Source organism: Taudactylus pleione, unplaced genomic scaffold (assembly GCF_031769625.1).
Source record: "Taudactylus pleione unplaced genomic scaffold, aTauple2 ptg000053l, whole genome shotgun sequence".
Classification (NCBI taxonomy): domain Eukaryota; kingdom Metazoa; phylum Chordata; class Amphibia; order Anura; family Myobatrachidae; genus Taudactylus; species Taudactylus pleione.
The window spans coordinates 39180092-39193488 of record NW_028284455.1 but is presented as its reverse complement, the minus strand read 5'-3'; the positions used below and the strand labels follow the sequence as shown (position 1 = coordinate 39193488).

Below are 13397 nucleotides of genomic sequence, written 5' to 3'. Positions count from 1 at the left end.
GTGCCGCCCGGAAGCAGAAAGCCTGAAACGCAAAAATAAGCATACGTGCGGACGGGGACCAGATAACTGTATGACGGATCTGTGCTGCTGGTCTCGTGTCGCGCTGCCCATAAGATAGCCGCCTCCCTGGCTGAAGGCACTGACACCCAGTCTGGTGATGGTCGCCCCGTAACAGAAGAGGCATGAGTGATGACCGAGCGGATCCAATGCGTAAGGGTCTAACTCTAAACATGAAACCATGCCGACTGAAGGCAATAGCCATAAGGAAGACCAGCTCAGAAGCAACTAACTGAAGATCAGTTGAACTGACTCCAATGCCGTCTGTGTTAGAGCCGATAGGACTAGAGCAAGATTCCACGGTACTCCTGCGGATGAAACGGTGGCTGAATAAGTAGCACACCTAGTAAAAAGAGTTTGGGCCTTCAGAAGAAATGCCAAATGCCGCCGGAAATAAAGTGACCGGGCCAAAGCCTGTATAGTCACAAAATGAAGTAGACAACAGGCCTCCAAAACCCCCAGAAGGAAGGCCAAGGAACGTGAGAGGTGAAAACTTCTAATGTATCCACCGACTCGATATGGAAACGGTGTCTGGGCTCGCCCGGTACGGTCCACCAAGAGAGAAAAACAGTCAGCTTTCAAACACCTGGTCACCAAAGCCAGATCGGGGAAAGCAACGAAGGAAGGTCCCTGTGTAGAAACAATGTACCGTGTTGCAGCAGGTCTTGGCGAAGTGGAATATCCAGGACAAAACGACTGTCTGAGAATGTCACCACACCATGACCAGCGGAGCCAGCCTGGAGCTTCTAGGATTACCCGTACTCGGGAAGGCTCTACGTGCCAGGAGAACCGTAGGTAAAAGCAGGGTCAGCAGAAACCGATGCGCTAGCCGAAAAATTCCACAGAACAGTCAAGGCATCCACTGCAGAAGCCAGCAGATACCCGGCTCACAGACAACCCTGTGGAGTCTCAAAGACGGGTCGAGAGGCCATGAGATCCTCTCGCAGAAGAACTAGTGTCCAAACGAACAGCGGGGAGACCAAAGGATAGTGAGACCACTGCCCTGGGAGGAAGTCCACTGTCTCATATAACACTACCAGTATCATCACCGCTTGAGGGAGTCGAAACAAAAAAGTCTCCAATCAGGAAAAAATTCGGGATGCCTCCACCAGCGCACCTGCGCTCTTGGTCCTCCCGGATGACGTATATTTGCCACTGCTGTGCAGTTGTTCGACCGACTGCAAACCTGCTGGTTGGTGAGGATGGACAGGACCCCCAAGAGAGACAGAAAAATGGCTTGGTGCTTGAGCTTAGTGTTCTCCCCAGGCTGTTTTCTGCGGGTGCATCGCCCGGCAGAAACAGCCTGCCGCCCGGCACTTTTCCCCGCCGACCCCCGCAGTGGAACGCTGGCCTCTGAAGTGACCGGAGGCTAAAGAAGCCTCCAATCACTTCAGAGGCCAGCGTTCCCAGTGATGCCCTGCGCAGGTGACATCATGACGTCACCCGCGACGTGAGGAGCCTGCCCCACGCGCCTGCTGGATCTAGTTAGATCCAGTCAGCGCGAGGCAGCGGCGAGTGGGAGAGTGGGTGAGTGGCCAGCAAGTAAAGGTAAGTGCTGGGGCAAGAACCAGGAACAGTCTGGGGGCACTATTTAAGTCTGGGGCCACTGCATAAGGGGGCCAGCCTGGGGGCACTGCATAAGGGGGCCAGCCTGGGGGCACTGCATAAGGGACACTTTAAACCTGGGGGCACTGCATAAGGGGCCATCCTGGGAGTACTATTTAAGCCTGGGGGTACTACATAAGGGCAAAGCTAAACTACAGGGGGCAATGCATAAAGGGTAAAAACTACAGGGGGCACTGTATAAAGGGCACAAATACAGGGGGCACTGCATAATGGGCACTTTTGACTGAGAGCCAGTGGGGGAGCAGCCTGAGACATGTCGGGCTGGATTGGTAAGGGAGATACCCCTTTTCCCGGCGCGTGCATAATTGCGAAGGCCCCCCACCCGGCTACTTTTGGATGCCACCCGGCTGGAAAAAATTTCTGGGGAGAACACTGGAGCCCATCAATCAGCCAAGCCGGACGGGTAGCAGTTGGGAAGCCGACAGACGCAATCCTGACCGCCGGCTTCCCGACTGTCTAATCCCGGCAAGGCACTAATGACAAGCGTCGAAATCCCGACACCTGTTATTAGACCTACGCCGGGAGCCCGACACCCGGCTTACCCCCCCGGGAGGTTAGGTTTAGGCTAGGGGAAGGGGGGTAAATCATACTAATTCCATTGCGGACAGCTACCCAAGGGCCCTGGAGCCGTAAAAGCAATGTCAAGGCTCCTCGGTCCAGGAGACTTGCGTCCGTGGGCACCACAAGCCCATCCCGGAGGGACCAAGTAACGGACCTACAGGAGAATAACCGAAACCATTCACTGATAGAGAGTGAGGAGTGCTGTCGGACCGAACCTGCAACAGAGACTAGAGGGGGGTGCCGAGCAACCCCTACAAGGCTGGAGAGTGAACACGGTCCACTGAATGGTTTCTAAGTGGAGACTCTCATGCCCAACAAGCGAATGTTTCATAAGAGCGACGAACAAGGCACCAACAGAACAGAGTTCAGTAAGGTTTGTGAACTGGCCACTACAAGAGAAACCCTGCTGGAGAGAAATGTCAAAGGCCACCCCCAGAGCTGAAGGCGCCGACAAGGAAGCAGGGGAGGCCCTGCGAAAGTGGGTATATAGTATTGAACCGAAAGTACGTGAAACCGCGAACTAGGAAGGTCCGTAACTGTAAAGCCACAGCATTCGTCACAAGCAGAACATCTGAAAAGGGCATAGTTGTACTACCTTCAATGTGCATTATGCGCGGCATCACCGCCCTTAATTCGTTGCAAACACAAGGAGCCGGGGACTCCACCGAACTGTAGGGCCCGGCACAGACTAGGGGTATATTCGATTGCTGACTGAGGAAGAAAGGCAACCTGCCCAAAACGGTGAAGATATGCGTTCCAGACGCCTAGTGAGCATGTGTTGGCCTCCGTGCTGTGGGGGTTTGATCGTAGAGAGTACATTCAAACTGAACTACCCACTGCTACTGCTCCAGGCACGAAGATACAAGGTCAGCCAGAATAAACCGTCCGGCATTTGAACCAGAAAGGAGATAGAACCCCAGTTTCCGTGCCTGTGGCGGAACTGGAGCAAAAATGCCAGTTGAGAGGAGTGGAACGATAGAGTGCCGTTGAAAAAGAAAAAGCAATGCCTTGGCAGTGGACCACCGAGGTCCATGATGGAACCCTAACAATTGTGGCCTAGCACCCAGGTGCCTGATGACGTCACGCAATGGTCACTGATCTGGAGCAACAGTCCTACTATTTGCACCCGAGCTGGGTATAAGAGAAACCCCATTAGTGACTAGGCTACCTTGGAACAGTGATCCCAGAACAGTGAGTGGTACCAGAAAAACTGCCTCTGGCCAGGTAGAATCAGCATATGACAGACAGACCTTGCCAGGACGCACCACCATGAAAGGAGGACTTGGAAACGCAGACCCCGCCAGTAGGGACCGCTGGCGAAAAAGAAAAGCGTGGTCTCAACCTGTGGGGAATACGACATCCAGTTCTGGCTAAAAAAGAACGTTCCTACCAAACAGAAAAATATTGTAAGGAACAATCTGGTTATGAATGCCTAAAGGCCCTTCGAGCCCAAACGGCTGTAGCTGAAGTCCATAAGCTACCTGTGCTACATCTTGCCTGGCCTCCCACACAGAGTCCGCCGGGAAATTGTCCCACCAATCCGGCAGGGAATCCCAGGGCAAACCATTGTAAAGTCCTGCGACAACTTCGTCAGTAGAAGAGACCATAGCACATGCCACCTATGTCAAGGCTCACCAAGGCCGACTAATGTCCTCCGAACCTATGAAAACAGACAGGAGACAACCCTCCTAGGTTCAGATAGCAGATGCCTAACGGTTGTTGAGCCCCAAACAGGAAGGGGCATGTGTTGGGCTAAAGGTCTGCTGCAACGAAAAACGTGGGAGGTGCTCCCACCTGGATACATAATTCGTTGGAAGCAAATGTGCGAGAAAAAGAGACCTCGTAATCTGGAGTCTCCTAGCCTGCCTTGATGAGACTGGAGAGAGATTTGCCGAAGGGCTTCCATATCCAAACTGCCTAAAGCGTGGCACACAGCAGCAATGAGTCGAAGAGGACAGTAGGTCCTCACCCTTCAAGACAGCGCAAGTCTTTGCAAGTTCCTACGTTTGCGGAACTACTTATGGAGCAATGGAAAGAGGAAGACACCTCCAAGACTAATCTCCACCTGTGCCTCACACAGTAGAGGATCCCTGACAAAAACCCGCCAAATGAGAGGAACCTGTCCTAAATCCTGACACCACAAAGCACAGAGCCCGAGCGGGACATATCGCAGCTAAGAACTCTTAACACCATAGACGAAAAGAAGTCTGCGACAAAGATGAGGGGACACCAAAGTCTGTACTTGGTCCATGGAGGACACAGCACCCCAGATGCCTGTGTGTCACCGGGCCCTATACACCACGCCTCTGAGGGCAACTGCACGTTACCCTGTGCATGAGCCCAAATAGCAACATCCCTGCCAACCAACACCACACAGGTAGGGTTGTGGCAGGAAACTAACCCACAATGCGGTGAGGCAGCAATGCTAACCATTACACCACCAGTGCCACACCTTGTAACACAAGACAGCCTGTCTGATATACTTAGTGCGCATTAGCAGTGTGACCTAAGACATATGCAGCTATTACAGTGACATAGGCCGTACCAGTACTTACATAACAAGTATAGTGTACATACATAGGTATACCAGTCTATGGTACATACATAAGCATACCAGTCTAGTGTACATACATGGGCCTACCAGCATAGGGTACATACATAGGCATACCAGCATAGGGTACATACATAGGCCTACGAGTATAGTGTACAAACATAGGCCTACGAGTATAGTGTACAAACATATAGTGTGCTTGTCTTGGAACTTCACTGAAGCTGCAGGGGAGAAGTGAAGCCATCCTTGAATCTAGCAGGCCCTGCAGATGGAAGACACCTTGTGCATCCCCTGCTGAAGGCAGGATGCATAGTCCACATGCTGCTGATAGAGGAGGAGTGCAGCGTTGTAAGCTCCGCCCCCTCCATTTCCACGCTCCTCAGACCAGGATTACTTCCCAGTGTCAGGGAAAACTCCTGTCAAGCCCGCTTCAACTGGGCAGCCTGTCAGCGTGCGCGCACCCAGTGTGCATGGGAGGGTAGCCGCTGCTAAACCCGGCAAAATGGCGGCCGCCATCCAACCCCGCTCCTTCCACCGGCATCCTCTAACAGGGTGACCATGGGGGGCAGTCCCCGGCGGTCTCACACAGAGACCGGAGTGCTGTGGGGTGTCCCCACTAAGCGCCCCCGCGCCGACCCGCAGATCACATCGGGCCGCAGCCGCACTCTAAGCAGCGCACAGTTACCTAACTGCAAAGTAAAAAAAAATAATATTACAAATTAAATGAAAAACTAAGCTACAATAACGAGCTGCGTAGCAGCCCAGTAACATCGTGCCCTTACTCCTCAGGCACTTAAAGAACACTGGAATTGTGGGATTGCAGGAGGGCGGAGCTTAAGTTTTAAATCTACAGTTTAATTTAAGTGCCAGCTCCAGCCCCAACCTACAATCCCCCCCCATGGTCCACTGTTCCCCAGGCTTGCTGCAAGATAAATAATATAAATTGTTATATAGATTGTGTAGTAGTAGAGAATATAACAGAATGTTAGATTACTTCTATTTTGTTCTTACCAATTTCAAAATCAATTTGTAATGCAACAGTATATTGCACACATTCAGATTTGTATATGGCATGGATTTTGTTAGTGTACCAATATATCTAAGAACAGCACTAAATCCAAACCCCAAATAAGTGTAAATACTGCTGAAACGCAAGAACACGTAGGTCTCTCTCCATAAACTAAATAAAACTCACTGTAAACAAATTATTATAAAGATGCTATAATCATATTCGGTTCTTCATAAAAGTACAGGTAACTCATAGCTTCACCTTTTTACTGAATATAAAAAAACCTTTAAATGTGAACTAATTCTTATACACACTAAATTGTAATAACTGTAGGGGTACATATGTATGATTAATAAATACTGTATCCCGCACCTCAATAAAATGAGACTGACTCTGCAAATTGAACTTAGCGTGAAAAAAAGCCGCAGTCGCTGTATTGTAGCACATCAAATGCTGAATCAGCATCAGAGTCACATTGCAACTTGGACGCATTTTTGTAAAAAAAAAAAAAAACACGCAAAAAATAAGCCCAGCGCTGGCAGAGTCTCACCTTACTTGGGGTGCCGAGAGGGGCTGTTTATGGAGACTGATGCAAATATGTGCGAGACACATCTGTACAGAGATATTTTTTTTCTTTTTGTTAAAACAGACATTAAAAGTTTTTACTTACTGGCCATGTCCTTTTGGAAGACCGAGAACTTCATAAGCATCATCTATGGACATGGTTGGGGGTTTCTTCTCTACCTCTTTTTTCCATGCATCCAAAGTGTCCTTCAAAAGTTTCACCTGCAAAGAAAAGTATACATTGCTCCACCATACTATCAACTTTGCATACACAGTATTTAAAGAAACAGACCAAAAGCTCCCAGACAAAACTCCTCAGGAAAATGGCATGACTTACAGGGTCTTTTATTGGCCAATCTGGAAATCTGATTGTGTCACAGAAATGTTTCAGGTAGTAGATATTGCAGAACAGCTCGTTCTCCAGTTGGGGATAATTGATGACTGGGATCGGGCAGTACTGGTAAAGTGCTCTAGTGTTACTCTGGAGGCGGGGGCTAAAGTCAGCCAAGTGGGCAGCAATCTTCTCAATCATAAGACGTCTGAAATTTGTCAAAAGGAAAAAATGCATTGAAAAGTAAAAAAAATAAATTCATATATTTTGTGGATATTGGTAAGGACAATCACATGCACATACTGTTGTTTAAATGGCTGAAACATAACACCAGTGTAATAATTTGTCTGAACTGTAGGTAACAAAATATGACAAACTGCTAACCAAAATATTAACACCTATTTGCAAGCTTCAGTGTTGAGGTTGGTTCACCAAGTTTAGTCACCATATTTCTTTATTTATTTAGCGCACACATATTCCGCAGCGCTTTACAGAGACTATCTTACCATTCACATCTGTCACTGGCCCAGTGGAGCTTACAATCTATATTCCCTAACACATGCTCACACACATACACACTATGGTCAATTTTTTGTGGGGGGCCGATTAACCTACCAGCATATTTTTGGAGTGTGGGAGGAAACCGGAGTACCCGGAGGAAACCCACGCAAGCACAGGGAGAATATACAAACTCCACACAGTTAGGGCCGTAGTGGGAATCAAACCCATGACCTCAGTGCTGTGAGGCAGTAACGCTAACCATTTTTGTAAATGAACTGCAAAATTAGGCCAATATTTAATCAAGTTATTCTCAAATTAAAACGATTTAATAACATAAACGGCACTCTTAGGAGGTCTATTTATCCAACAGCTGCTGACAAGAAAGGCATAACCAAGTACTGGTTTGGTGCCACTTATTCTATGAATTGTTTTGTCACCTGTATTAAATATCTTTTGCATATGAGAGGCTATTCACCAAGTATTGCAGAAATCATTGACAGAATAGATTGATGCAATCAATCATTTTCAATTTGGCACTTTTTGAAAGGAATGCGGCTATTACCTTGCCTGCACAAAATGATTATATTCTCACTGTGATACGAAGTACCTGAAAAATAGCCTTAACAGCTCAATAAGCCTCTCTCTGATAAATGAACTTTACTAAACATGATACAACAGTCATAATAAAATAAAAACTATAGAAATAGAGGACATTCTTACAATAAAAACATACAATCATGGAACTATGGAAGGTGATGCATACCTCATCTCACTGCTCCATATAGCTTCTGGAGTATCAAATTCCCCAAGGAAAATTTCTGAAAATTTTTCTGGTTCATAGTTTTCTAGATAGCATACCATAGCTTCAGGAAGAATGTGGCCAAGTATGCTCCTCTGAAAAATATCTGGTCCTTTGCTCTGTAAGAACAAAATAATTGATATTATATAAATATTGTTTAATAATAACATTTGATCTCACTTTAACAATATATTTAGCTTCCTAATGCCTAGTAACAATCTGGCCAACTTTGTTTATTTAATAGTTTCCAACAGAGCGGCTTGCTTAGTGTCGACCATCATTTTTATGTTCACTAATGTATTCTAATGGTGCGTACACATGAGATGATCTGTTCAGCGAACAATATCACTGGAAGATCTCCCTTGAATTTCCCAGTGTGTTGGATGAACGATATCGTTCATCCACACACAAAAGATATCACCAACGATGAAAGACCTACGATTGCAAGCCCCTATGGAAAATGAATGATATCGTCCAGGTTGGCCTGCATGCGGGAACGCGCATCTTTGGTCGTTAGCTGCATAAAAATCAACGATATGAACGATTTAACGATATCATCAGTGTTCATATCGTTCATTGAAATCGTACCGTGTGTACGCAGCTTTAAGAAAACAGAGCACAACTGCATTCTCAACTGTTGTGTGCATGCTTCAACATGTCTAGCAGTTTTACACAGTTATGTATGACCCACGCTTGCTTTTCATCAACCTGTGTGTGTGTCTGACACTGCATCCACTATAAAATCCCATGGCTGTACCTTTTTTAGGGTTCAGAAAAACCTAACTGCAGGGCACACTGAAGTGAATGTTAAACCAACAAGCCTATCATAAGGTCAGTGATTCCCCGTATAGACGTTCCAGCTTCTTTGTTGCACCTTTTCTCTTTTTGGGGGACGCCTAATTCATTGGTACGCGGTTTGGGAAATTTGTTACTTTTTTTTTTTCCCTTATTAAAATGTTGAAAGAAAATGTATTAACAAAATGAAAAACCCATCACTTAATCCAACTTTCTCATCTTTTTATATTTGTTCATATAAAGCATTTTTAATATCACCGATTTTCTTTTGCTTCATCCCCACAAATCATATTGCATGTTTAATAATATTCTATGGAATGACATATACAGCAATGCTTTTTTTTGTTTCATGTTTTTTTTCTATTTGCTTTCTCTTGATTGACAAAAACAAAGTTACTATAAAAAAAGTAAAAAAACAAAAACAAACAACCCCTATAATAAATGAAAAAGATATATATGTAGCAGAGTGCACTTTTAACATGCCCCAAAGCAACAGTCATTTATTTATACAGATGTGTCCTGCTACATCTTTCCTGCGTACGCAGCAAATCGTGCCATACATGGCACGAGGCGCGCCCGCAAGCGGATACGCGCACTGCGTTCGCACCCGTGCCACCATAGGAATGCATGGTGTGAACGCAGTGTACGCCATAGAGGATGCTGCTGCGGGTAATCGCATGCCGCGATGTGTGTACACGTTTGTAGTGCGATCGTCCAAGATGTAGCAGGACTCATCTGTATGTATTATTCATGTTTAACCTGCCCTAAATCACAGCTGCTATTTTAATGTACTTTTTCTCTTCCATAACATACCAGACATCTTAGCTAAAATTTTTCAATGCATTTGGAGGTGATGAAATCTGATAAGCAGAATTAATTTCACTCATTACTGATGAGTTATCAAAGAGAGGAAAACAAAGCAGATGTTTGAAAAAAAAAAAAAACTAAAAGAAAAAACTACAATCTTGGAGAAATTGCAGCATGTACAGATTTTACATTGATTTCATGCTCACCTCTTCAGACCTGAATGCTTGCTTAGTGTGCGTGTACTTCAGAAACCTAAAAGAAAGCCCCACAAAAATAACAGTTTTACTAATGCATTATTTTACACCAAGGTGAATTTACTGAAATTTGTATATAAGAACAGGAAAAAAACTTTTGTAAAGGGAAGGTCATTTTGTGAAATGCTGGGGTGAGTAAAAATGGTTACAGTTTTCATCCATTACTAGTTTCTTTTGTGTTATGAAGACAAAACGATCAAACAAAAAAAAACCACAACACATCTTGGCAGTTTCCAAAGCCTATATTTTAGCATGCTCTAGTTAGTGCAGGCACTGTTCAATGACTCCTTACCTGGCTATAGGAAGCACATTGGATCCAGTGTACATCATTATAAAGAAGAACACACCAGTGAGATAGAAACGAGGCAGCTGTGGGTTGTCTTGCATGATGTGATAGAGCAATATGGAAACCTTCTCTACCAGGATGGGGTCAAACGTCAGCAAAAGCTGAGAAATGAAATGGAAACACAAGTGCTTTCAGCCAAAGCAAATAAATCACAGCAGTGGTTGAGTGGGAAATATCAATGGAAGATGAAAAAAAAAGTTTAGAGAAAGCTAATTTTTCTAAACTTTTTTTCCTCCCTTTTTGGCATTTCATGTATTGGAATATGAAAAGAACAAAACAGGAAGTTGGGGGAACTACAGAGCAGGAAGAAGAAAATAGGATTTTTGGTCAACTTACCGCTGAATCCTTTTCTCGTAAGCAGGCTGAGGAATACTGGACCATGGTGGGATTGTAGGTTGGGGCTGGAGCTGGCACTTAATAAAACTGTAGCTTTATATACTATGCTCCCCCCCATTGCAATCCCACAATTCCAGTACTTCTTTAAATGAGTCCAGAGAGGAGTAGCAGGAACCCCGTGAAACTGTTAGAGTAACCAAACAAACCAGTAGGGAAAAGACCAGTCAAGAACCAAACACCTCGCACGACTGAGGGTGAGGGAGGGATCACAGTGTTCCCCAGCCTGCTTAAGAGAAAAGTAAGTTGACCAAAAATCCTATTTTCTCTTAAAGCAAGGCTGGGGAATACTGGACCATGGGATGTTGAAAAGCCACCCCCAAGGGGAGGGAACGTTCAGGCTGCCTGGCCGTATAACTACGCCCAAAGTGGGTGCCGCCGGAGGCAAAAAACCTGAAACGTAAAAAATTAGCAAACGAGCTGACAGGGGACCAGATAGCTGCACGATGGGCCTGTGCTGCTGAAATCCATCGTCGAGCTGCCCCTAAGATCGCCACCATCCTAGTGGAAGGCGCTGACACCTGGTCTGGTGGCGGTCACCCCGAAGCAGAAAAGACTACAGTAATGGCCGAGATGATCCAATGCACAAGGGTCTGCTGAGTAGCCTGCCAACCATATTACTATGCGTCATAAAAAACCCGCAGAGAACAGTGCTAAAAACTCTTTTTATTGCAAAATGTATTGTATATAATTAGTAATTTGGAGTTGTGCAATTGTAATTTGTCTTTTCATGGAAAACGAGCAAGAGCGACTTGAAAACCCTAAACATGGAACTATGCTGAGGGCAGGCAATAGCCATAAGGAAGACCAGCTTTCAAGCAACTGAAGATCAATTTAATGCAATGTGTCCCATGGAGCCTGAGTGAGAACAGAGAAGACTGGATTAAGAATCCACGACTCCAACTGCAGATGAAGCGGTGGCAAATATGCAGAACACTGTGTAAAAACGGTTTGGACCCTTGGAAGAAGAGCCAAACACAGCTGGAAAGAAAATGAGGTGGCCAAAACCTGTAACGTCACAAGACAAAATCGGCTGCCGGTCTCCAAACCCTTCAGAAGGAAGGCCAAGCCATGTGAGAGGCAAATCCTGTAACGGTTACACCACAAGAGGTAGAGATTCCAAACCCGGAGGTAAGCGCGAGATGGAAAGGGGGTCCGGGCTTGCAGTCAAGTACAGACCACAAGAGAGAAAGACCTACAGCTGTATCACTCCCCGGCACGGAGGGCCAGACGCGAAAACCAACCGATAATGAAGTGCCCCAGTAGAAATGAGCCGAGTTGCAGTGGGTCTGTACTATGACAAGCGCAGCCAGCCAGGAGCCACCAGGATTACCCTCACTCGGAAAGCGCGGATACATCGATCCCGACACAAGCCGCACAGCTCACACCGCGTCTGCTGGCAGACCTCCTACTTCCTGGGACTCTTGGTGATACACTGCAACTCCCCGGAGGGAGTCAACCTGGAAATACTAAGCATACCCACGCAGCAGGACTACCTATTGAAACATCAGGTACAGATTGTCTTTTCATGTTACCTGCACCAATTGCACCACCTCCGCAGTAACAATACTGTGTACCTGCTATATATTCGGCAGAAGAACTTGTAATATGGAGTAATTATATATGCTGGTAAACATTTACTACACGCTGAATTAACGCATTGGACCAACTAGAACTATTAACCATTCAGCATTGGCTCATATCTATTATCCCCACACAGAGCGAGTAAAACGCCTCAAGCGTATCACTCAGTGATATTCACAACTGCAATATTTGCACCAACTTGTACATGTTTTATGTTGTATTTATGTCGTATACCGGTATTAGACCACACTTTTTAACCTTATTTATGCTATATTGACCCAAGTCATTATTAAACACATACTGACACTGATCGCAGTTAGCGGTCTTTATAGATCTATTATTCTTAATAAAATCATTATACATATTTGCACATTGAGTACGACTCTTCCTTTATATATTGGATTTATTTTCACAGAATCCTGCACGATCATTATAGGGCTATGGTATGCGCTTAGTGTCCCCCTTTTTTTCCTTTAGACCGATGTCCCCGGAACGGAGATTGTTACTAAAAATTCTGCCCCTATTGGGGAAGAAGCGGCTTGTGTCAGACTGACCTTTCAAGGACGCACCATCTCGAAGGAGGAGCGAAAACTTGGCAATGCGGACCCCCTCCTTAGGGACGGCCACCGACAGAGAAAACACTTACCAAACCGAAGATAGTGTAAGGAACAATCCGGTAATGAATGCGTATGCAAAGAGTAGAGCCAAAGGGCCCTCAAGCCAGACCAGCTGGAGCCAGTGCTTAAAGTGGTCCTAGTGAAGTGGTGGAACTCCCTGCGCCCACCTCAGTGCTTTTTCAATGAAGGGATAGCGCGCCAAAAAGGGGCATGGTCTCAAAAGAAAGGGGTGTGGTCACACAATAGTATTTCCAATTCAAATGACGCCACACAGTAGCACAATCTTCATTCACATTACACCACATAGTAGTGTCCCCTATTCATGTATGACACACAGCAGTGCCCCAATGCCCACAATAGTAGTGTCCCTTATACAATGCCCACAGCAGTAGTGACCCCTGAAGTGGTGCCCCTTATGCAATGCTAACTGTAGTGGTGCCCCTTATGCAGTGTCCCCAAGTAGTGGTAGTGCCCCTTATGCAAAACCCACAGTAGTGGTAGTGCCCCTTATGCAGTGCCCTCAGTAGTGGTGCCCTTTATGCAGTGCCCACAGTGGTAGTGCCCCCAAAAGTGGTGCCCCTTATGCAGTGCCCCCAGTAGTG

At 45.9% G+C, this 13397-nt stretch overlaps 1 protein-coding gene across 4 annotated transcripts in view; it reads right to left on the bottom strand.

Moving 5' to 3' along the window:
- Nucleotides 1-13397, bottom strand: part of DNAJC13 (DnaJ heat shock protein family (Hsp40) member C13) — a 232834-nt gene that overhangs the window by 58433 nt on the left and 161004 nt on the right. For all 4 annotated transcript variants that reach the window (XR_015875677.1, XM_088462805.1, XM_088462806.1 and 1 more), the window contains 5 exons: nt 10148-10302; nt 9808-9853; nt 7964-8118; nt 6706-6907; nt 6475-6590 (listed from right to left, as the gene is read on the bottom strand). Coding sequence is in view for 3 of the 4 variants with exons in the window: in XM_088462805.1 (XP_088318931.1) it covers nt 6475-6590; nt 6706-6907; nt 7964-8118; nt 9808-9853; nt 10148-10302 (674 nt within the window). In the remaining variant the exon portion in view is untranslated. The remainder of the gene's footprint in view (nt 1-6474; nt 6591-6705; nt 6908-7963; nt 8119-9807; nt 9854-10147; nt 10303-13397) is intronic.